General features: G+C 36.7%; 1 protein-coding gene across 1 annotated transcript in view; it reads right to left on the bottom strand.

The window, feature by feature from the left end:
* The window catches only part of CEP83 (centrosomal protein 83), a 117,367-nt gene that overhangs the window by 45,246 nt on the left and 47,344 nt on the right, over nucleotides 1–24,777 (bottom strand). Inside the window, exons 4-5 of the mRNA XM_061204249.1 lie at nucleotides 11,665–11,757; nucleotides 9,658–9,789 (exon numbers count right to left, since the gene is read on the bottom strand). Coding sequence (XP_061060232.1) covers nucleotides 9,658–9,789; nucleotides 11,665–11,757 — 225 coding nt within the window. The remainder of the gene's footprint in view (nucleotides 1–9,657; nucleotides 9,790–11,664; nucleotides 11,758–24,777) is intronic.

Genomic DNA, 24,777 nt, shown 5'->3' with positions numbered 1-24,777 from the left:
TTATGCCAGATCATATTGATCTGGCATAAGCTGATTACTCCTAAACTTTTCCTCATGTGACAGTAATTCTTGGGCTATATCTATATTAATAAAATCATCTATTCCAAGGCAACTTAATTTACAAAAAAAGCTGCTTGTCCATGTAAGTAACAACAAATGTGACTGACGAGAGCTTTTAAATAATAGCTGAGAGTTTATTAAAGCCCTAGTTGTAGTGATGGCCTAGTTCTTAATTCTCAGATCCAAGAAAGAGCTGAAAATCATTACTCCAGGGCATGTAGACAAATCACCGAGGAACTTGTTGAACAAAAATACCGGTGGTCTTCTCATTCATGCCAACCATCGCTGCCAGATCTCATGTGCCTCCAAATCAGGGGATTTCAAACTGGTTCCTAACCTCTGAGGCACTTCAGAGGCCCCTCACCTCCAGGAATGAGGGTCCAAGTAATCACAGTAAAGCTCATGCTTTCCCCCTGCTGATCTCGCCAGCTCCCTATCCCCTACTATCACCACCAACAAACCCTTGTTGTTAACCACAGCAGCTCCTCTTTAGTCTCTTTTTAGATATGGGGTTTCTTCAGGTGATTTAACTTAAAGAAAGATTCAGTTGTTTAAAAAAAAGAAAAAAGAAAAGGAAAGTTAGAAGCGACGGCTATAAACAGCACCAGGGGTTGTTGTAGCCAGGATGAGCTTAGAAGGCTCACTCTAAGCCAAAAGGACTTAAAGTAATGCTCTGCAGCCTGGGCAAAAATGGCCCAAGAGACAACTGATTGCTCACATTGCTATAAGTGAATCTAAGAAGTGCGAGACCTCCACCCCAGGGCAGAATGTTTTCCTCATCTGTAAAATGAGAGGTTAGAATGAGGCCCTCTAAGATCCTTTTCAGTTCTAACATGTAATGATTCCAGTTTGGTTTTGGACATTAAATTGAAGCTGAATTAAAGATGTCAATGGGAAATATAGGTAGAGCTATCCACAGCAGGGAAATGTCATTTCTTCCCAGAAAATAAAATTTATTATAGAAGGCAGCTGTAAAATTCAGGGTCAAGCCCTCAAAAACTCAACTAATTAGTGTCTCCTATTTTTCCTCCCATCCTTTACATAAACATTACCCCCAAGGTTTGGTCCCCAACTACCTTTTTCTCTCCATATTCTCTTTCCTTCAGCCAAGTGTGTGACTTTGTGGAAGGTACTTTTTCACTTTGGCATCAGTTAAAATGAAGGGCTGGGCTGGAAGATCTTTAAGAAACCACTTAGCTCTTGCACGAGGAAATCCAAATATTGTTCTACTGTGCTGTATCAGAGGTGTGGCAGCTCACTGATACGAAACTCGGGTTCAAACAATGGTGCCCTTTACTGAGTACTGAATATGGATCAAGTGCTGAGCTAAGTGTTACATATAAAATTGCATTTAGTAACAATAATTTATCTTGTAGTCTTCATTTTACATATGGGATCAGACAGCTAATGTTCATGACCAGCATGTTTCCTATGTTATTGCTTCCTCCAGTAGTTTTAAAAGGCATCTATGTGATAGTTGAAGTGAGAGCTGAAGCTGTGGCCTGAGCTAGCTAATAGCAAATTCAGGATTAGATCTCACATTTGTAACTCCTTAACAAGAGTTCTCTACCAAGTCACTACTCCCAAAACTGGTAATCACTGCCTTCTAACTTCTCTGTTCATTCGTCCATGCAACAAATATTTATTGAGTACTTACTGTGTAGGCAGCACTGTTCTAGGTATTAAGGATACATTAGAGAACCTAGCAGATAAGCAGAGACAGCCAGCCGGCTCTCAGTATCTAACAGGATTGGTTCCAGGACCTGCTACAGATACCAAAATCCAAGGGCTCAAATCAGTCCTCTGTATGGGCGGGTTCTACATCTGCCGATTCGACTAACCGTGGACTGTGTACAGTTGACCCTTGAACAACATGGGTTTGAACGGTGCAGGTCCACTTATATGCAGTACTGTATGTGTATTTATTTTTAAAAATCCAGGTATAAGTGGACCCGCACCGTTCAAACCCCGTGTTGTTCAAGGGTCAGCTACAATCATAAAACCTCTGTTCTGGAGGAGCTCATATTCAATCACTGCTATCCATCCTCTGGGTAAAGATCTTGGACACAGCCTCAGCTCTCCCCTTTTCCTCCAATCTCAGATTCACATGTCATCTCCCTTGAAGTCCTTAATTCCCTAATGACATATGATGTTCAACATCTTTTCAGGTGCTAATTTGCCATTTGTATATCTTCTTTGGTGAGATGTTTGTTAAGGTCTTTGGCCCATTTTTTAATCCAGTTGTTTGTTTTCTTATTGTTGAGTTTGAGTTCTTTGTATATTTGGGATAACGGTCCTTTATCAGATATATCTTTTTCAAATATTTTCTCCCAGCCTATGGCTTCTCTTCTCATTCTCTAGAGTGTCTTTCAGAGTGGAAATTTTTTACTTCAATGAAGTCTAACTTATTATTTCTTTCATGTATCAAGTACCATATCTTAGTGGTGTATCTAAGTCATCACCAAACCCAAGGTCATCTAGGTTTTTCCCTACATTATCTTCTAGGAGTTTGATAATTTTAAGTTTTACATTTAGGTCTATAATCTATTTTGTGTTAATTTTTGTGAAGTTGTATGGTCTGTGTCTAGATCCGTTTTTTTTTTTTTTGCATTTGCATGTCTAGTTGTTTTAGCATCATTTGTTGAAAAAACCATTTTTCTCTACTCTGCCTCTGTCTTTTCTCCTCTGTCAAAGAACAGATGATGATATTTCTATGGGTCTATTTCTCAACTCTCCGGTCTGTTCTATTAATCCGTTTGTCTGTTCTTTTGCCAACAGCACACTGTCTTGATTACCATAGCTTTATAGTCAGTCCTTCAACTTTGTTCTTCTTCAATATTGTGTTGGCTATTCTGGGTCTTTTGCCCCTCTCTATAAACTTTAGAATCAGTTTGTCAATATCCACAAAACTTGCTGGGGTTTTGATTGGGACTGTACTGACTCTACAGATCAAGTTGGGAAGCACAGACATCTTGGCAACATTAAGTCTTCCTCTCCATGAAGGTGAAATATCACTCCATTCATCCTTTGATTAGGTTCATCAGATCTTCATTTAGATCTTGTACATATTTTTTTAAAGTATTTCATTTGGGGGAATGCTCATGTAAATGATATGTTTTTAATTTCACATTCCACTTGTTGATTACTGTCATATAGGAAAGTGACTGCCATTTGTATATTAACCTTGTATCCTGCAACTCCACTGTAAAAGCTGGATTAGTTCCAGGAGTTTTTTATTGATTGTTTCAGATTTTCTGCACAATCATGTAAGGAAAGACAGCTCTATTTCTTCCTTCCAAATTTGTATGTCTTTTATTTCCTTTTCTCGTCTTATTGTATTAGCTAAGACTCCAGTACAATACTGAAAAGGAGTGGTAAGAGGGGACATCCTTGCCTTGTTCCCTGATTTTAGTGGGACAGCTTCTGGTTTCACACCACTAAGTATGACGTTAGCTGTACTTTTTTTATAGATGTTCTTTATCAAGTTGAGGTAGTTCCCCTCTAGTCCTAGTTTGCGGAGAGCTTTATCATGAATGGGTGTTGGCTTTTATCAACAACTTTTTCTGTATCTATTGATATGATGATGTGATTTTTCTTCTTTGGCCTATTGATGTGATGAATTACATTAGTTCATTTTCTAATGTTGAACCAGCTTTGAACGCCTGAAATAAATCCTACTTGTTCATGATGCATTATTCTTTTTATACATTGTTGATTTCAATTTGCTAATATTTTGTTGAGGATTCTTTATTATTTTTTTAATTTATTTTATTTTAGTTATTTATTTTTTGGCTGCATTGGGCCTTCATTGCTGCACACGGGCTTGCTCTAGCTGCGGTGAGTGGGGGCTACTCTTCGCTGTGGTGTGCGGGCCTCTCATTTTGGTGGCTTCTCTTGTTATGGAGCACGGGCTCCAGTAGTTGTGGCTCGCGGGCTCTAGAGCACAGGCTCAGGAGTTGTGGCGCATGGGCTTAGTTGCTCCACGGCATGTGGGATCTTCCCAGACCAGGGTTCGAACCCACGTCCCCCTGCATTGGCAGGCAGATTCTTAACCACTGTGCCACGAGAGAAGCCCTATGTCGAGGTTTCTTGCCTCTTTGTTCATGAAAGAGTTTGGTCTATAGTCTTCTTGTAACATCTTTGTTTGGATTAGGTATTAGGGTAATGCTGGCTTCATGGAATGAATTAAGAAGATTCCTTCTATCTTTTGAAAGAAATTGTAAAGATGGGGTATAATTTCTTCCTTAAATGTTTGGTAGAATACAACTATGAACCCAGTCCTTTTATCCTGGATGTCAGACATTGTGAATTTTATTTTTATTTTATTTTATTTTATTTTAATGCTAGGTTCTTTTGTATTCCTTTACATACTTTTAAATCTTTGTTCTAGGGGCTTCCCTGGTGGCGCAGTGGTTGAGGGTCTGCCTGCCGGTGCGGGGGACACGGGTTCAGGCCCTGGTCTGGGGGGATCCCGCATGCCGCGGAGCAACTGGGCCCGTGAGCCACGGCTACTGAGCCTGCGCATCTGGAGCCTGTGCTCCGCGGCGGGAGAGGCCGCGGTAGTGAGAGGCCCGCGCAATGCGATGAGGAGGTGCCCCCGCTCGCCGCCACTGGAGAGGGCCCTCGCACAGAAATGAAGACCCAGCCCAGCCAAAAATAAATAAATAAATTAAAAAAAAAAAAAAATCTTTGTTCTATTATTCAGTTAAGTTACTTAGGAATAGTTTGATCCTTTCAAATCTTGCTTTTACACTTGTTAGGCAGAACCAGAGTAGCCACTATTGTGGGGCTAATTTGGCCCTACTACTGAGATAAAATCCTTCTGAGTCTTCTATGCAATGCACCATGCATTAGGTGGCCTTTCCACTCTGGTGAACATAAGATGAGGCAATCTCAGAGCTCATTTTATTTGTTTCCTTCTTTTAGGGATCACTGCCTTGTACTGCCTGTTTTCTAATATCTGAAAACCACAGTTTCCTATATTTTGTCCCAGTTTTTAGTCAGCACCTTAAGTTAAATTCAGTCCCTAAAACTCTACCATGGCCAGAAGCAGAAACCCCCAGACTACCTAGATTTGATTCCTGGCTCTACCACCTACTAGCTGTCCAACCTTGAACCAGTCTCTCAGTGCTTCATGAGCGTTTTCTCATTTATAAAATGGGAATAATGATTATCTAATCTCTAGGGTTGTTGACAAAATTCAAAGAATTATAAAGTGCTTCTCCCAGTAAATTAAATACAAATTTGTTTTCTTTCACTTCTTCAACTTCTGTAGCTTCTCATTTATAAATATGAAATCTATTTTAAAATATTTACTATATTTATTATGAAAATTAGTACTATGATTAATGCTATCAGGTACTAATAGTGATAATACCATTAATTTGAATATTTACTATTTGTCAGGCATTATGGTAAACATTTTGCAGATGAAATTTCAAGTTCCCTGATCTTTGTTTTTAAAATCAAGTTAGCTTACCTTTTTATATTCTTATTATTCCAAATTTCCCCTTTTCCCCTATATGTATTAGAATTGATTTTTCCTATATCAATGATGGAAAACAAAAACATTTTCTCATTTATTTACACTAAGAAGAAGGTAGCACTTAAATTATTTACAGATTTAAAGTTCATATTTTAATCTAATTTTGGAAGATAACCAAATCTTTCTAATTTTGGAAAGATCTCCTTTCCTTAAACTCCTTACTTTCTCCTAGTAAGAGAAAGATAGTACTAAGAATTTTCTCCCCATGACTATGTATTTGCCTCCAGACATAAATATGGAAAGATCAGACGATGGGATTCAAGAACTGTTGGGAAATGAGGTGATGTTCAGTGTCTTTAGAAGAATTCTACCCAAACTGAACAAGAGAATAGGGATAATAAACATATGCCTTTTTCAGGCCCCGAGAGGTCATGAGTGTAGTAAAAGAAAGATAACTAACTGTGACTGATAGGAAAAGCTAGGGCAGAGAGCACCTGAAAGCAGAGCAGTCAGAATGATGGTGAGATGAAGATGGGGGATGCAGGCACTGTAATGAGATATGCCCTCAAAACACTTAGAGGATCTAAGTGCAGACCTGACACTGAAAACTCTAACATGCTCAAGTAAAGGACAAGATCATATACTCAAGAAATCTGAGCATGTGGAACTTTAAGTAATGATAATAGCAGCTACCATTTATTGAAGGCTTACTATGTGCTGTCTAAGCACTTTACACACATTAATTTATTAAATCCTCAACACAACTCCATGAGATAGATACTACTGATAACACCATTTTATAGATGAGGACACTGATGCACAGAGAAGTGAAATCAGTTCCCCATGTCATGCTAAATGAACACCTAAAATGTTTAAAATTTTACATGCAAAAAGTTAAGTTTTTGAGATATTCAAAACTGCATTCACAGAAAAGTTTAATGAGTAAAATTTCACAAAGCCCTTCTTAAAAGTTTGCTAAAATCAATTCCAGAGAATTCCAACTGTGAAGTAATTTAATTTTAATTTGGGAGACTTTTATCTATTGTAATGTATCAATAGTTCAGAGTAATCTGAGAAGGGTGTAAGTTAGAGAACTTGGAATATTTCAGATAATGGAACCCACCTGGACCTAAAGCAGCACTCCAGGTAGAACTTCAAAACCTATCAGAACAAAAAAGAAGTGTTTTGAGAGATTTCATGATGTCTACCGACATACATGTCAGGATAAGGACCCAAAGAAGGAGCGCATTATCAGTTCTGTGCTACCAGTGCTATAATGAAAAAACAGCATGTGGTAACAGGGACCCAAAGAAGTTCTCCTTTTTTGCCATAGGAAATTTGGCTTCTCACCAGCCCCATACAAGCCAAGGTAGAGCTCAGCCAGTTTGGAGAGCATGATGGAATAATCTCAGAGACCTGTCACTATGTATTGTGTCACTGACAGTTTTTCATATGATGCAGTGCTCAGTGCCCTCTCTCAAGATCTTAGTATCTCCACTGGATTACTCTTTCACTCATTCAGGCTACATTACAATCACCTGTACCTAAAACTCTTTGTACTGCTCTTCATTACTATTTGCAGAATAATATAAAATCAGAGTCCTAATAAAATATAAACACAGTAGTACCACTTCCAAATAACAACTATATATGTAACTTCAGAATTTCATCTGTATACAGCCAAATGCACTGAGAAATCATGCTATTATCTTTTTCATAAGGATATCTTCTTTCATATCCTTTTTTTTTTTTTTCTTTCATATACTTTTTAAACTTCAAAATATCATGAGGGACATGTGAATTCCTAGAGTGCTCCTCAGGAAAACACTAACAAAATCTTCCTCAAGTATTCCCCTATGAAACAAAACACTAAAGAATATTCAGTTATTTCTTTTATCTGTAGAAGTGAAAATGTACAGTATTGTGTGAGAAAATTAATGTAAGAAAATCCAATTATTTTTAGTACACCAAGCTAATATATTTTATACCAGTTAAAATTGTAAAATTGATAGATGGCAAGAGTAGGCTTTACTTTGAAGTTTTACTGCTGTTTTGTGTCCACATCATCTCACTGGTTTTTACTTTAATTGTATAGAGAAACTGGAGTGTAAAGATAAGTGATGTAATGAAAGCAGATACCCAATTATCCACTAATTAATATTACCCCTGCATAATCAACTAGGAAGTAGAAAGGAGAGAACTTCAGTCTTTTTTTTTTTTCCACAACTCACACACACACACACTGTATTTTATTTTTACAAGAGATAAACTGACACCAAGCATTGTAAATGGATGACCACAACAAAAGCAACAATGATTGCAATTACCAAACATGAAACACACTCATACGAGAACTTCAGTCTTATTAGAAAGTTTTACTTTTCTAGCCTTTTCTAATCATAGCTTCTTAGCTAGCCGTTTATCTCCAGATTTCTAAGAATGTCATAAGACATTCCAATTAGAAAATTATTTAAGATGCCACTGGCACCTTAAAATTTTTAATGAATATCATTTGGTCTTTCATGGGTGAAAAATAGAATAGCCATCAGGTTTCAGATGCAGGTTTCATTCTTTTAAAAAAACAATAAAACTAGAAACTACAGAATACAAATAATCATTACCAGATAAACATCAACATTAGATTTTAAAAGCAAAGTATAAAATAAAGCATCACTATCTTCAACCTCAGTAGTTACTCTTCAATATACTAAATCTACATTTTAGGTTGGAAATCTTTTTATCATTCTTTTTTTTTCCACAGGAAAATTTTTATATGTAGCTCCTTTAAGTCTATCATAATTAGAGACTCAAAATCTTTCAAAATCTTACATAATATAAATCAATTGATCTCTCTACAATATTACAGTGGTTAGATGGTCCCTAATTAGCATGGCAACCTCAAATCATTAATAATTTGAAACTTAAAACTCTGGGCTGGGAGTTGGGGTACCTGAGTTCTACTGTTAACTTGGCTGCTGAGTTTCTGTGAGACTTTGGGCAAGTCACTTATCTTGTGCTTCAGTGTCGCCATTTAAAATGGAGAACATAAGACGGTCCTGCTCCATATCACTGACCGTAATAGACATGAGATCATATGTAAAAAAAAAGCCATAAATAATTTTTTTAAATGAAAAAGACTATAATTATTTATAGTTTTTTGGTACCAAATTCTTAATGGACTCAAAAGGTCCAAAGTTCATTCAACTTCTTACATTTCAAACAATCATGGAGCAATTTGCTCACTGATAAGAAGAAATCAGTCTGATCCAATTAGTAATTGGTAAAGGAAGGAGAGTATATTTTAGCTCTTAATTCCAAATAAAGTCAATGCAATAAATGTATTAATTCCAAATAAAGTCAATGCAATAAATGTATTATGAAGATGTGTTTGTACATAGACTGCTTCATGTAAGTACGGACAACAAGCTATTTTTAAATAAATTCAACTAGCATTAGATTTCTTATTTGAATATAGCAGCATAAAACTGATATTTCTCTTTCCATCCTGAAAAATCACCTAAAAGCAACATGAAGAATAAGAGACACAAACCTCGTTTTTGGCAAAATTAGGAGACAAACAACAAAATGAGAAGAGAGGCTGCCAAACTTAATAGATAGAGAATAGGGGTATAGGCTATAGGCATCAGAGACAGAATGTTGCAGTTGTAGATGCCAGAAAGAACAAAGTGATGGTGATGGGCACACCCTAATGTATAAACCCCTTGTTTGTATCAGTGGAAACAGGGAGCATGGGCTGACAGCCAGAGCTCTCCTGAACATGGTTTGATTCCAATAAGTAGAGAGGGACAGTGCTAAATAAGCAATCACACAGACAAACTGTATTTGCAAAGAGAAGTCTGTCTCTGCTATCTATCTCCATTGACTGGTACAAAATAAATTTTCTTCATCTTTTCCTCTTTTAACAGTCCAAAAAGAACATTCACCAGAAAAATGTTGCTATAGAGCAGATGAAAATCATGACAAATACTTAACCATTAATTAATAAAACAATTATGCAATCAACTTTAAGTTGAGATTCACAAAAAATATAAAATCATAAAATTTTATTGACTAGCAGGATAATGACTAAACTAGTATAATCAGTCACTCACCTCTGATTCATATTTTATTTTTTCTTCTTCTAAAATACGTGCAAATTCTTCTTTCTGGTGTTCAAATTCTGATTTGAGAAATGTATGTTCATAGCGAAGTTTATTATATTCAGCTCTATACTTTTCTACTTCCTAAATTAAAAGAAGATTGTAATTTATCACAAATTTACAAATGAAACTTGTACTCACTTCAAAAATCACCTTTTCAAAAATTTTAAATTGTTTTATACTAAGAGCCATTCTAAAAGTAAAAATTAAGCTTAACAGAAGTATAAACAAACCTTGGAAAAGTTATCATGACAAGAATGCTACACACAGAACTAGCACACTCCTGAAAAGGTATCAGTAAAACAAATTACCATTCAATTAATCTTATTTCCTCACTGATTCTAATAATAAAAATGTATTAGCATGTCAAAACTTTTGACCTCTGGGCTTAATAAAATAATATTTTAAAATGTAGCACACCTTTCAAAATAGATTTTAAAAATTAATTCTATAATAAAATATAAAATACCCCCTTAAAAGTCAAAAAGGATGAATTCTAAGTAGGTAAATGATTATTTGAATGTTTAGTACAGTAACTCAAGGTTCAGTCAAATATTACAATGATAGTCCAATTCAACACACCAGTCTGAAGTATATATGTAGCACCAATTCTCCTGACTAACCAAGAACACATGCAATGCCTATGCTCCAAAATTCTGCTTCCTAACACTTCAAAATCTGCTGGCATTCTGAATCTCAATAAAAACTCAGGCAACAGAGCAGGAAGATGGAGACACTGTTCCAACATACATCAGGGAATTAACAAGGAAAGCATGCCTCCTAAAATACTCAGCTCACTATAAATCTTCAGTTGAAAGATTTCTAAGCCTGTTTACAAACCAAGAAAGCGGGTTTTGTGATTTTATTAGAAACATATTTTTTTTTTTTTAAAAACATGCTTTTACTTAACTTGATCACCTACCTCAGATTTAAGTGATTTTTTATAATCCAAAATTAAATCTACTCCTAAACCATAATGCTTTGGTTACCCACCAGGATGATATTCAAAAGATGACTTTATCAAGCCAGAAAATCATTTATAAAAGAGGATTCCCACAACTGTTTTGTGCAATGACAGCATCACTAGTCTACAACTTTCCAAAGAGGACCATTTTGAGGGGGACAATATTCATTTGTATGTATAAGGCCCAGTATGCTTATTAAATAAGGTAACGTATAAAATGTCTAGGATAGTACCTAATATAGTCAATATCTGTCATCTCTTCCTGTTCCCTTTATTAAACGTTTAGTCACATTATACCAACATTTCATATGAGGAGACTGATCTCAATCTGAAGAAAAACTAACACATTTTTACTTTTCTGAGGCTGCATGAAATTCATTCTTTCATTCAGCAAACATTAATTGAGCACCTGTTGTATGCTAGGAAGTGTTTTAGGAACTTGGACTACAACAGTGAACAAAACCAGATAAAGGTTCCTCCTCTCATACAACTTACATTCTAGCAGTTGTAAAAGGGAAAATTTTAAAAATAAGCACAATAAATATTATATAGCATATTACAAGATTATAAATACTAGAGAAAAATAAAAAGTAGAGCAGGGTAAATGGGTATCCAAAAGTCTAAAGAGAGACAGGAAAGGCAAGTTGCAATATTAAAAGGAGGCAAGGGTTGGTCAAAGTAGGCCCTACTGGAAAGGTGAAATTTCAGCAGACTTGAAAAAGATGAGAAAATTAGCCAAGAGATACGTGGCAGGAATAACAGCTAGGGCAAAGACTTGAACTGCACCATTTCTGAAGTGCCAAAGAAACACCAAGAAGGCCAATGTGGACAGAAGAATGGGATCTGATCGTGTGCAGTCTTAAAGGCTGCTATAAGGACTCTGAGTAAGAACGGAAGCTATTGCAGGGCTTTTGAGTAGGAGAATGACGCTTTTCCTCAAGCCTTTCACAGTCACATGAAGATAAATGCACAGTCCTTCTATACAAATTACTTACTTCATCCAGATGCCTAAAACATTCTCTCATTGGAGTTTCTAGTTCTTGTTGTATTTCAGCTCGTAACAATTCCAACTTTTGTGGACTTAATACCTAATATGTAGAGAAATATAAAACAATTCTAAATATGAAATCACAAATATTAAATTGAAGAATCAGACAAATTTCAAAGCTTCTCTCCTAATTATGACAATGAAATTAAACTAACAGAAATTTCATGATATACCTAATTTTACAATAACCATTATATAAACAGAACCATCATTTGAAACAAAGAAACTCAATTTCAAGCTTTCAGAGATGTCCAAAATTCCATTAACATGAGGTAAAGACAATCACTGATTATTATTATTGTTATTAATAGGAAAAACTATGTTGGCAGCTAAGATTATCATGTTGGATACAGTGGCTGATTCTATTTTCTAAAGCAAGCAAAATAAAGGTATAACAATTTGGTATACCATAGGAAATTCTTCAGACTTATTTTCAATCAGAGAAAGCTGATATTTACCAGCAAAATTAATTTAGGCTCCTCCACGTTACACTCTTATAGAACTCATATTTCAATAAGTATTTACGTAAACTCCTTAAAAGAACACACCGTTAGTCTTTAGTCACCATGTGTTCCCGAAACCTCGCACTACTGCCTAGCACAAAGGAAACACTCGATTATTTCTTGAATCAATTAATTAATGAATACTGGTTGTAAAAAAAAAAAAAAAAAGACCTAGTTTATATTTACATTAATCTCTGAAAACTAAGAATAATATTCATTTATTTATTCATCAATACTCCAAATATTCCAAAAACTTTACTGAATGAATGTCTACTATATGTAAAGCATTGTGCAACATACTATAATCTACATAACATACTGTTCTCAATTTCTTACATGCATTAATTTATTTAATCCCCACAACAATCCAGAATATAGCTACATTATCATACCCTTTTTTATCGAAACTGAAACACACACAGAGTCAAACTTGCTAAAGGTTACAAAACCTCAAAGGAAGTATATCTCTCCCTATAAAAAGTTCAAACTTTCAAGTGAAAAATAATTTATACATACGAATACCTATAGAAATAGGCAATACAGGCTTACCAGAAAGGTAAAGATGAACAAAAAAGATATTTAGGATAGAAAGAATGGCACATCAAAGGAATGGGAAAACTAAAGCTTAGGTAGAACCCAAAACCAAAGAATGGATAAAATATTAAATTCCCTGGGGAGAAAAATGATCCTCAAAGGTGACCTAAAGGCATTTTAGGTAGAACCACCCTAAGCATTACAGAAAATTTAGAATCCTGGGCCCCTGTGTTAATGTTGGTAGTAATCTCTAGATTCTGTGACACCAAGGCCATGCTGACACATTTCCATTAAACGCCACCTTGGAGAGCTGCATCCTGGCTGGAAACAAAAGGGAAAGAGGTGGGAGCCACATAGTGGAAGCTTCCTGAACACCAAGTTCATACTCTTATAATTTACTCAGTATTTAAAATTGTTTTCCTTTTACTTAAAATGAATATAATTACATAAATAAAATAATTCAAACAAAATAAAATATAATATTAAAAAACTAAGTCTTCTTCTCACTTCAGTCATCTAGTTTCCCTCTTAGGAAGCAACCACTGTCAATAATTTATGTATCCTTCTTGAAGCAGTATACAGATATATAAGCATATATACTACTTTTAATTTTTCTATAAAGAAAGGCATACCATACACATTTTTCTGTACCTTGCTTATTCACTGAAGGTTCTTAAGCTTAAGAAGAGCATTACCATATGTATATTTTAGGAAGAAGCAAGATGGATCAAAAGTTTTGGTGGGAGAGAACTGGTGGCTATGGGAAGGAGAGGCAGTGAATGGGGCTAAAGAAACCAGATGGAAAGATCCTGTTATAATATGGTTTATGATGTCAAGAGTCTGTAATAATTTCAAGTCCAAAGTGAGAAGGAATGGTAATTAAAAAAGAATAAGTAAATTTTATTTGGATGCTTTTTCAAACAAACCAACTTTAAAAATAACAACAAACAAGCAAAACTGTGAGAAAATTAGGAATACGTGAACAAAGACACAACACTAAGAGGTTCAAAGAAATAAGTACTTTAGGTATGTAAATGGTATTGTGGAAACACTTTTGAGGAACTGCTTTGGTATATAATAGAGATGTATACTAAAATATTTAGGGTTGAGATGATATGATTTGCTTCAAAATAATCCAGAGGGGTTGAGAGACAGAGGCATTAGTGTTAGAAGATAAAACAAGACTGGCTCAGAGATGGTAATTACTGATGCTGGGTGATGGGTATGTGGGGATGCATCATACCACTCACTATACTTCTGTACTTGTTTGAGATTTCCATAATTAATTAAAATATTTTAATTAAAAATAAAAGTGCTTCCACTGCCAGCAGATGGCATAGAGACCAGGTTTACCCTCCTGCCTGAAACAAATAAAAGACTGAACAAAAAACAAACAATGGTTTTCAAGACACTGGACATAATGAAGCAAGAAAGATCCCTAAGAGACAGAAAACACAGAAGGTGAGCTCTGCAAAAGCTTCCTGGCCATGGCAAAGGACCACCTGAAAGGATTAGAGGGATGAGTATTTAGAGCTCACACAGAGTTCCTTTTCCCAAAAGCCAGACTTAAAACTTCATTTCAGAGAGATACGAGTAGAGTACTCAGAAGGGTCTCAGCAGTGGGAAATAATTAGCACTAAACACTAATCTGTTCTCACTTAACAAATCTTAAAAGCAAGACCCAGAATGATAAAACTGTTTCCAAGGAACTGTGTCCCAGAACAAAGCTTAAGAATATTTACCAGACTACAAAAATATCTAGCACTCACCAAAGTAAAATTCACAATGTCTAGCATCCAATAAATATTTACCAGGCATAAAAGACCTAAGAATAAATTTGACCAAGGACGGGAAAACCTGTACACTGAAAACTATAAGACACAGATGAAAAAAACTGAAGATACTAAAAAATGGAAAAATATTCCATGCTCATGGATTGGAAGAATATTGTTAAAATGTGCATACTACCCAAAGCAATCTACAGATTCAGTGCAATCCCTACAAAATGCCAGTGGCAGATTTCACAGAACCAGAAGAAATAATTCTACAGTTTGTATGGAACCACAAAAGACTCTGAATAGCCAAAACAATCTTGAGAAATAAGAACAAAGCTGTGGTATCACACTCCCTGATTTCAAACTATACTACACAGCTATAGTAATCAAAGTGCCAGTATGATACTGGCACAAAAACAGACACACAGATCAATGGAACAGAATATAGAGAGCCCAGAAGTAAACCCATGCATATATGGACATTTAATCTATGACAAAAGAAGAAAAAAATACACTGAAGAAAGGACAGTCTCTTCAACAAATGATAGTGGGAAAACTGGACCACCACATGCAAAAGAATAAAACTAGATGACTATCTTACACCATACACAAATTAATTCAAGATGGATTACAGACTGGAACTCAAGGCCTGGAACAGTCTCTTCAATAAATGATACTGGGGAGGAGACTGGTTCAAGATGGTGGAGTAGAAGGACGTGCACTCACACCCTCTTGCGAGAGCACCGATATCACAACTAACTGTTGAACAATCATCGACAGGAAGACACTGGAACTCACCAAAAACGATACCCCACATCCAAAGACAAAGGAGAAGCCGCAATGAGACGGTAGGAGGGGTGCAATCACAATAAAATCAAATCCCGTAACTGCTGGGTGGGTGACTCACAAACTGGAGAACACTTATACCACAAAAGTTCACCCACTGGAGTGAAGGTGCTGAGCTCCCAACCCGGGGGTCTGTCAACGGGAGAGGAATTCCTAGAGAATCAGACTTTGAAGGCTAGCGGGATTTGACTGCAGGACTTCGACAGGACTGGGGGAAACAGAGACTCCACTCTTGGAGGGCACACACAAAGTAGTGTGCACATCGGGGAAGGAGCAGTGACCCCATAGGAGACTGAACCAGACCTACCTGCTAGTGTTGGAGGGTCTCCTGCAGAGGCGGGGGGTGGCTGTGTCTCACTGTGAGGACAAGGACACTGGCAGCAGAAGTTCTGGGAAGTACTCCTTGGCGTTAGCCCTCCCAGAGTCCGCCATTAGCCCCACCAAAGAGCCCAGGTAGGCTCCAGTGTTGGGATGCCTCAGGCCAAACAACCAACAGGGAGGGAACCCAGCCCTACCCATCAGCAGACAAGTGGATTAAAGTTTTACTGAGCTCTGCCCACCAGAGCAACACCCAGCTCTACCCACCACCAGTCCTTCCCATCAGGAAACTTGCACAAGCCTCTTAGATGGCCTCATCCACCAGAGGGCAGACAACAGAGGCAAGAAGAACTACAATCCTGCAGCCCGTGGAACAAAAACCACATTCACAGAAAGATAGACAAGCTGAAAAGGCAGAGGGCTATGTACCAGATGAAGGAACAAGATAAAACCCCAGAAAAACAACTAAATGAAGTGGAGATAGGCAACCTTCCAGAAAAAGAATTCAGAATAATGATAGTGAAGATGAACCAGGACCTCGGAAAAGGAAAGGAGGCAAAGATCGAGAGGAAGCAAGAAATGTTTAACAAAGACCTAGAAGAATTAAAGAACAAACAAACAGAAATAAACAATACAATAACTGAAATGAAAAATACACTAGAAGGAATCAATAGCAGAATAACTGAAGCAGAACGGATTAAGTGAGCTGGAAGACAGAATGGTGAAATTCACTCCTGCAGAACAGAATAAAGAATGAAAAGCAATGAAGACAGCCTAAGAGACCTCTGGGACAACATTAAACACAACAACATTCACATTATAGGGGTCCCAGAAGGAGGAGAGAGAGAGAAAGGACCCAAAAAAATATTTGAAGAGATTATAGTCGAAAACTTCCCTAACATGGGAAAGGAAATAGCCATGCAAGCCCAGGAAGCACAGAGGGTCCCAGGCAGGATAAACCCAAGGAGAAACACGCTGAGACACATAGTAATCAAATTGGCAAAAATTAAAGACAAAGAAAAATTACTGAAAGCAGCAAGGGAAAAACGACAAATAACATACAAGGGAACTCCCATAAGGTTAACAGCTGATTTCTCAGCAGAAACTCTACAGGCCAGAAGGGAGTGGCATGACATATTTAAAGTGATGAAAGGGAAGAATCTACAACCAAGATTACTCTACCCAGCAAGGATCTCATTCAGATTTGATGGAGAAATCAAAAGCTTTACACACAAGCAAAAGCTAAGAGAATTCAGCACCACCAAACCAGCTCTACAACAAATGCTAAAGGAACTTCTCTAAGTGGGAAACACAAGAGAAGAAAAGGACCTACAAAAACAAACCCAAAACAATTAAGAAAATGGTAATAGGAATATACATATTGATAATTACCTTAAATGTGAATGGATTAAATGCTCCAACCAAAAGACACAGGCTCTCTGAATGGATACAAAAACAAAACCCATATATATGCTGTCTACACGAGACCCACTTCAGACCTAGGGACACATACAGACTGAGAGTGAGGAGATGGAAAAAGATATTCCATGCAAATGGAAATCAAAAGAAAGCTGGAGTAGCAATGCTCATATCAGATAAAATAGACTTTAAAACAAAGAATGTTACAAGAGACAAGGAAGGACACTACATAATGATCAAGGGATCAATCCAAGAAGAAGATATAACAATTATAAATATATATGCACCCAACACAGGAGCACCTCAATACATAAGGCAACTGCTAACAGCTATAAAAGAGGAAATCGACAGTAACACAATAGTAGTGGGGGACTTCAACACCTCACTTACACCAATGGACAGATCATCCAGACAGAAAATTAATAAGGAAACACAAGCTTTAAATGACACAATAGACCAGATAGATTTAATTGATATTTACAGGACATTCCATCCAAAAACAGCAGATTACACTTTCTTCTCAAGTGCGCACGGAACATTCTCCAGGATAGATCACATCTTGGGTCACAAATCAAGCTTGAGTAAATTTAAGAAAACTGAAATCATACCAAGCATCTTTTCTAACCACAATGCTATGAGATTAGAAATCAATTACAGGGAAAAAAACATAAAAAAACACAAACACATGGAGGCTAAACAATACGTTATGAAATAACCAAGAGATCACTGAAGGAATCAAAGAGGAAATCGAAAATTACCTAGAGACAAAGACAATGAAAACACGACGATCCAAAACCTATGGGATTCAGCAAAAGCAGTTCTAAGAGTGAACTTTATAGCAATACAATCCTACCTCAAGAAACAACAAACATCTCAAATAAACAATCTAACATTACACCTAAAGGAACTAGAGAAAGAAGAACAAACAAAACCCAAAGTTAGAAGAAGGAAAGAAATCATAAATATTGGAGCAGAAGTAAATGAAATAGAAACAAAGAAAACAATAGCAAAGATCAATAAAACTAAAAGCTGCTTCTTTGAGAAGATAAACAAAATTGATAAACCATTAGCCAGACTCATCAAGAAAAAGAGGGAGAGGACTCAAATCAATAAAATTAGAAATAAAAAAGGAGAAGTTACAACAGACACTACAGAAATACAAAGCATCCTAAGAGACTACTACAAGTAACTCCGTGCCAATAAAATGGACAACCTGGAAGAAATGGACAAATTCTTAGAAAGGTATAACCTTCCAAGACTGAACCAGGAAGAAACAGAAAATATGAACAGACCAATCACAAGTAATGAAATTGAAACTGTGATGAAAAATCTTCCAACAAACACAAGTCCAGGACCAGATGGCTTCACAGGCGAGTTCTATCAACATTTAGAGAAGAGCTAACACCCATCCTTCTCAAACTCTTCCAAAAAGTTGCAGAGGAAGGAACACTCTCAAACTCATTCTATGAGGTCACCATCACCCTGATACCAAAACCAGACAAAGATACTACAGAAAAAGAAAATTACAGACCAATATCACTCATGAATATAGATGCAAAAATCCTCAACAAAATACTAGCAGACAGAATCCAACAACACATTAAAAGGATCATACACCACGATCAAGTGGGATTTATCCCAGGGATGCAAGGATTCTTCAATATACGCAAATCAATCAATGTAATACACCATATTAACAAATTGAAGAATAAAAACCATATGATCATCTCAATAGATGCAGAAAAAGCTTTTGACAAAATTCAACATCCATTTATGATAAAAATTCTCCAAAAAGTGGGCATAGAGGGAACCTACCTCGACATAATAAAGGCCATATACAACAAACCCACAGCAAACATCATTCTCAATGGTGAAAAACTGAAAGCATTTCCTCTAAGATCAGGAACAAGACAAGGATGTCCACTCTCGCCACTATTATTCAAGATAGTTTTGGAAGTCCTAGCCATGGCAATCAGAGAAGAAAAAGAAATAAAAGGAATGCAAATTGGAAAAGAAGAAGTAAAACTGTCACTGTTTGCAGATGACATGATACTATACATAGAGAATCCTAAAAATGCCACCAGAAAACTACTAAGCTAATCAATGAATTTGGTAAAGTTGCAGGATACAAAATTAATGCACAGAAATCTCTTGCATTCCTATACACGAATGATGAAAAATCTGAAAGAGAAATGAAGGAAACACTCCCATTTACCATTGTAACAAAAAGAATAAAATACCTAGGAATAAACCTATCTAGGGAGACAAAAGACCTGTATGCAGAAAACTATAAGACACTGATGAAAGAAATTAAAGATGATACCAACAGATGGAGAGATATACCATGTTCTTGGATTGGAAGAATCAATATTGTGAAAATGACTATACTACCCAATACAATCTACAGATTCAGTGCAATCCCTATCAAATTACCAATGGCATTTTTTACAAAACTAGAACAAAAAATCTTAAAATTTGTATGGAGACACAAAGGACCCTGAATAGCCAAAGCAGTCTTGAGAGAAAAAAACGGAGCTGGAGGAATCAGACTCCCTGACTTCAGACTACACTACAAAGCTACAGTAATCAAGACAATATGGTACTGGCACAAAAACAGAAATACAGATCAATGGAACAGGATAGAAAGCCCAGAGGTAAACCCACGCACCTATGGTCAACTAATCTATGACAAAGGAGGCAAGGATATACAATGGAGAAAAGACAGCCTCTTCAATAAGTGGTGCTGGGAAAACTGGACAGCTACATGTAAAAGAATGAAATTAGAACAGTCCCTAACACCATACACAAAAATAAACTCAAAATGGTTTAGAGACCTAAATGTAAGCCCGGACACTATAAAACTCTTAGAGGAAAACATAGGAAGAACACTCTTTGACATAAGTCACAGCAAGATCTTTTTTGATCCACCTCCTAGAGTAATGGAAATAAAAACGAAAATAAACAAATGGGACCTAATGAAGCTTAAAAGTTTTTACACAGCAAAGGAAACTACAAACAAGATGGAAAGACAACCCTCAGAATGGGAGAAAATATTTGCAAACGAATCAACAGACAAAGAATTAATCTCCAAAATATATAAACAGCTCATGCAGCTCAATATTAAAAAAACAAACAACCCAATCCAAAAATGGGCAGAAGACCTAAATAGACATTTCTACAAAGAAGACATACAGATGGCCAAGAAGCACATGAAAAGAAGCTCAACATCACTACTTACTAGAGAAATGCAAATCAAAACTACAATGAGGTATCACCTCACACCAGTTAGAATGGGCATCATCAGAAAATCTACAAACAACAAATGCTGGAGAGGGTGTGGAGAAAAGGGAACCCTCTTGCACTGTTAGTGGGAATGTAAACTGATACAGCCACTATGGAGAACAGTATGGAGGTTCCTTAAAAAACTAAAAATAGATTTACCATATGATCCAGCAATCCCACTACTGGGCATATACCCAGAGAAAACCATAATTCGTTAAGACACATGCACCCCAATGTTCATTGCAGCACTATTTACAATAGCCAGGTATGGAAGCAACCTAAATGCCCATCGACAGATGAATGGATAAAGTAGATGTGGCACATATATACAATGGAATATTACTCAGCCATAAAAAGGAACGAAATTGGGTCATTTGTACAGACGTGGATGGATCTACAGACTGTCATACAGAGTGAATTAAGTCAGAAAGAGAAAAACAAATATCATATATTAACGCCTATATGTAAAACCTAGAAAAATGGTACAGATGAACCGGTTTGCAAGGCAGAAATTGAGACACAGATGTAGAGAACAAACGTATGGACACCAAGGAGGGAAAGTGGTGGCGGGGAGGGGGGGTGATGGTGTAATGAATTGGGAGATTGGGATTGACATATATACACTAATATGTATAAAATGGATAACTAATTAGAGCCTGCTGTATAAAAAAATAAATAAAATTCAAAAAAAAATGATACTGGGAAAAAAGTCAGTCTCTTCAGTCAATGATACTGGGAAAACTGGACAGCCACATGCAAAAAAAGAATAAAAAACTAGACCACCATCTTACACCATACACAAAATTAACTCAAAATGGAGTAAAGACTTGAATTCAAGACCTGAAACCATAAGATTCCTAGAAGAAAACATAAGTGGTAACCTTACTGATACTAGTCTTACCAATGTTTTAGTGGATCAGACTCCAAAGGAAAGAGAAACAAAAGCAAAAAACAAACATCAAACTGAAAAGCTTCTGTACAGCAAAGGAAACCATAATCAAAACAAAAGGCAGCTTACTAAATGGGAGAAGTTATTTGCAAATCACCTATCTACAACTCAACAACAAGAAAAAACCAAGCAACTCAACTTAAAAATGGGCAGAGAATCTGAATAGACATTTTTCCAAAGAAGACATAAGGCTGGCCAACAGGCACATGAAAAGATACTCAATATCACTAATCATCAGGAAGATGCATATCAAAACCATGAGATATCATCTCATACCTGTCAGAAATGGTGATTTTCAAAGAACAATGAATAACGAGGGTTGGTGAGTATATGGAGCAAAGAGAACCCTGTTACACTGTTGGTGAGAATGTAAACTGGTGTAGCAACTATGGAAAACAGTATAGAGGTTCCTTAAAAAAATTAAAAATAGAACTACTATATGATCCAGCAATTCCACTTCTGGGTATTTATCTAAAGAACATGAAAACACTAATTCAAAAAGATATATGAACCCCTATGTCCACTGCAGCATTATTTACAATAGCCAAAATATGCAAACAACCTAAGTGCCCACTGACAGATGAATGGATAAAGAGAACATTACACATACGCGCGCACACACACACACACACACACACACACAACAGAATACTACTCAGCCATAAAAAAATGAAATCCTGCCATTCGTAACATGGTTGGACCTTGAGGGTATGATGCTAAGTGAAATAAGTCAAAGAAAGACAAATACCATATGATTTCATTCATATGTGGAATCAAAACACACACACACCAATGAACAAACAAACAAAATAAAACAAAAACAAACTCAGAGATACAGAGAACAGATTAGCGGTTACCAGAGAAGAAGGGGTTTGGAAGGTGAGCAAAATGGATGAAGGGGGTCAACTGTATGGTGATGGATGATAACTAGACTTGTGGTGGTGATAACTCTGTAGTGTATACAGATGTTGAACCATAGTGCTCTACACTTGAAACTTAAATACAAAAATTTTTTTTTAGGGGCTTCCCTGGTGGCGCAGTGGTTGAGAATCTGCCTGCCAATGCAGGGGACACCTGTTCGAGCCCTGGTCTGGGAAGATCCCACATGCTGAGAGCAACTAGGCCTGTGAGCCACAATTACTGAGCCTGCGCGCCTGGAGCCTGTGCTCCACAACAAGAGAGGCCGCAATAGTGAGAGGCCCGCGCACCGCGATGAAGAGTGGCCCCTGCTTGCTGCAACTAGAGAAAGCCCTCGCACAGAAACAAAGACCCAACACAGCCATAAATAAATAAATAAAATTTAAAAAAAATTTTTTTTAATTTAGCAGACATGTAAAGAAGCCTGAAAATACTACCCACAATAGGAAAAGAAAACCAACCAACCAACACCAACCCAGAAGTGACAGAGATGCTAAAATTAGCAAAGACATTAATATAGTTACTATAACTGAATTCCACATAAAGCTACAGTAAAGATTGAACATGTCAAGGAAAATATGAAAAAAATCAAAATTGGACTTCAGGATAAAAACTACAATTTCTGAGATGAAAAATGCACTATGAAATTACTGGCAGATTAGACATTGCAGGAAAAAAGATCAGAGAACTTTTAAAGACATGACAACAGAAACTATCCAAAATGAAACAAGGAGGCAAAAAAGATTAAAAATAAATAAACAGGGATTTCCCTGGTGGTCCAGTGGTAAAGAATCTGCCTTAAAATGCAGGCGATGCGGGTTTGATCCCTGGTCAGGGAACTAAGATCCCACATGCCGAGGGGCAACTAAGCCCACACGCCACAACTACTGAGTTCACGCGCCTCAACTAGAGAGCCTGCATGCTGCAAACTACAGAGCCCACATGCCCTGGAGCCTGCACGCCACAACTAAAGAAGAGAAAAAGCCGCACGCCACAACTAGAGAGAAGCCTGCATGCCGCAACCAAGAGCTCATGCGCCGCAACGGAAGATCCCGTGTGCCTCAACGAAGATCCCACGTGCCACAACTAAGACCCAACACAGCCAAAAATAAATAAATTTTAAAATAAACCTTTAAAAATAAACAAACAAACAAACAGAACATCAGTGAGTTATGGGAGAACTTTCAGTGGCCTAATAGCAGAGTCCCCAAAGGAAATCAAATAGGAGGCAGAAAAAAATATTTTGAGATAAAATATCTAAAATTTTTCTAAATTTGATGAAAACTATAAACCCACAGACCCAAGAAGCTCATTAAACCTCAAGCACCAGAAACATGAAGAAATGTGCAAAGGCAGGTCAATCAAATTACTGAAATGAAGCAATAAAGAAAAAAATCTTAAGAGCTGACAAGAAAAAAAGACACACTAGATAAACAGAACAAAGATAAAGATAACAACAAATTTCTTATGTGACACATAAGTGAGAAGACAGAAGAGCAACATCTTTAAAGTATTAGGGGAAAAAACTGTCAATCTAGAACTCAATACTCAGCAGAAATACCTTTAAACACCATTTCTTATATATACATATAAAAGCTGAAAAAATTCTCACCAGTATTTCTGCACTATAAGAAATGTTAAAGTCCATAAGATGGAAGGAAAATGATACTGATGGAAAAATGTATCTACACAAAGGAAAAAACAACACTGCAATTGGTAACTACACAGGAGTCTTGTGATCAATGAGGTCTCTGATAAAGAAAAAAATCTATGGTTAGAGATGCTTATCTCATAAGAAACTTATTAACAACAAGCACACACATAAAAAAAATCTATCTTCCTCCCCTCTCCCTCTCTCTCAAAGCTGACATACACCAAAGACATAGAATTAGAGGGTTAACTCAATGTCATATTAGGAGGAAATTATGCTGTGTCTTAGATTTCTAATGGAATACTGCCACTACTTGTCTGAAAAGAAACTTAAAAGAATGCTTTGTCATACAACCGTCTATGTGTCATTACCTATATTAAATCTATAAAAGATCTTCAATACTCCAACATTTGTCGTATTAATGATACAAAACAATATTAATGCGTACATGTGGAATCTAGAAAAATGGTATAGATGAGCCTATTTGCAGGGCAGAAAAAGAAACACAGATGTAGAGAACAGACGTGTGGACACAGTGGGGGAAGGGGCGGGTGGGATGAATTGGGAGATAAGGTTTGACATAAATACACTACCATGTGTAAAACAGATAGCTAGTGGGAACCTGCTGTATAGCACAGGGAGCTTGGCCCGGTGCTCTGTGATGACCTAGATGGGTGGGATGGTGGGGGGGGGGGAGGGAGGTACAAGAGGGAGGGGATATATGTATACATATAGTTGATTCAGTACATTGTACAACAGAAACTAACGCAACATTGTAAAGCAATTATACTCCAATAAAAAATAATAATAATACAAAACAGACCAGTATTTTTCAAAGAATATTTTGATTTAAGGGGGTAAATAT

The sequence above is a fragment of the Eubalaena glacialis genome, chromosome 11 (genome assembly GCF_028564815.1).
Source record: "Eubalaena glacialis isolate mEubGla1 chromosome 11, mEubGla1.1.hap2.+ XY, whole genome shotgun sequence".
NCBI lineage: Eukaryota > Metazoa > Chordata > Mammalia > Artiodactyla > Balaenidae > Eubalaena > Eubalaena glacialis.
The sequence above is the reverse complement of the archived record's forward strand: the minus strand, read 5'-3'. Positions and strand labels throughout refer to the sequence as shown.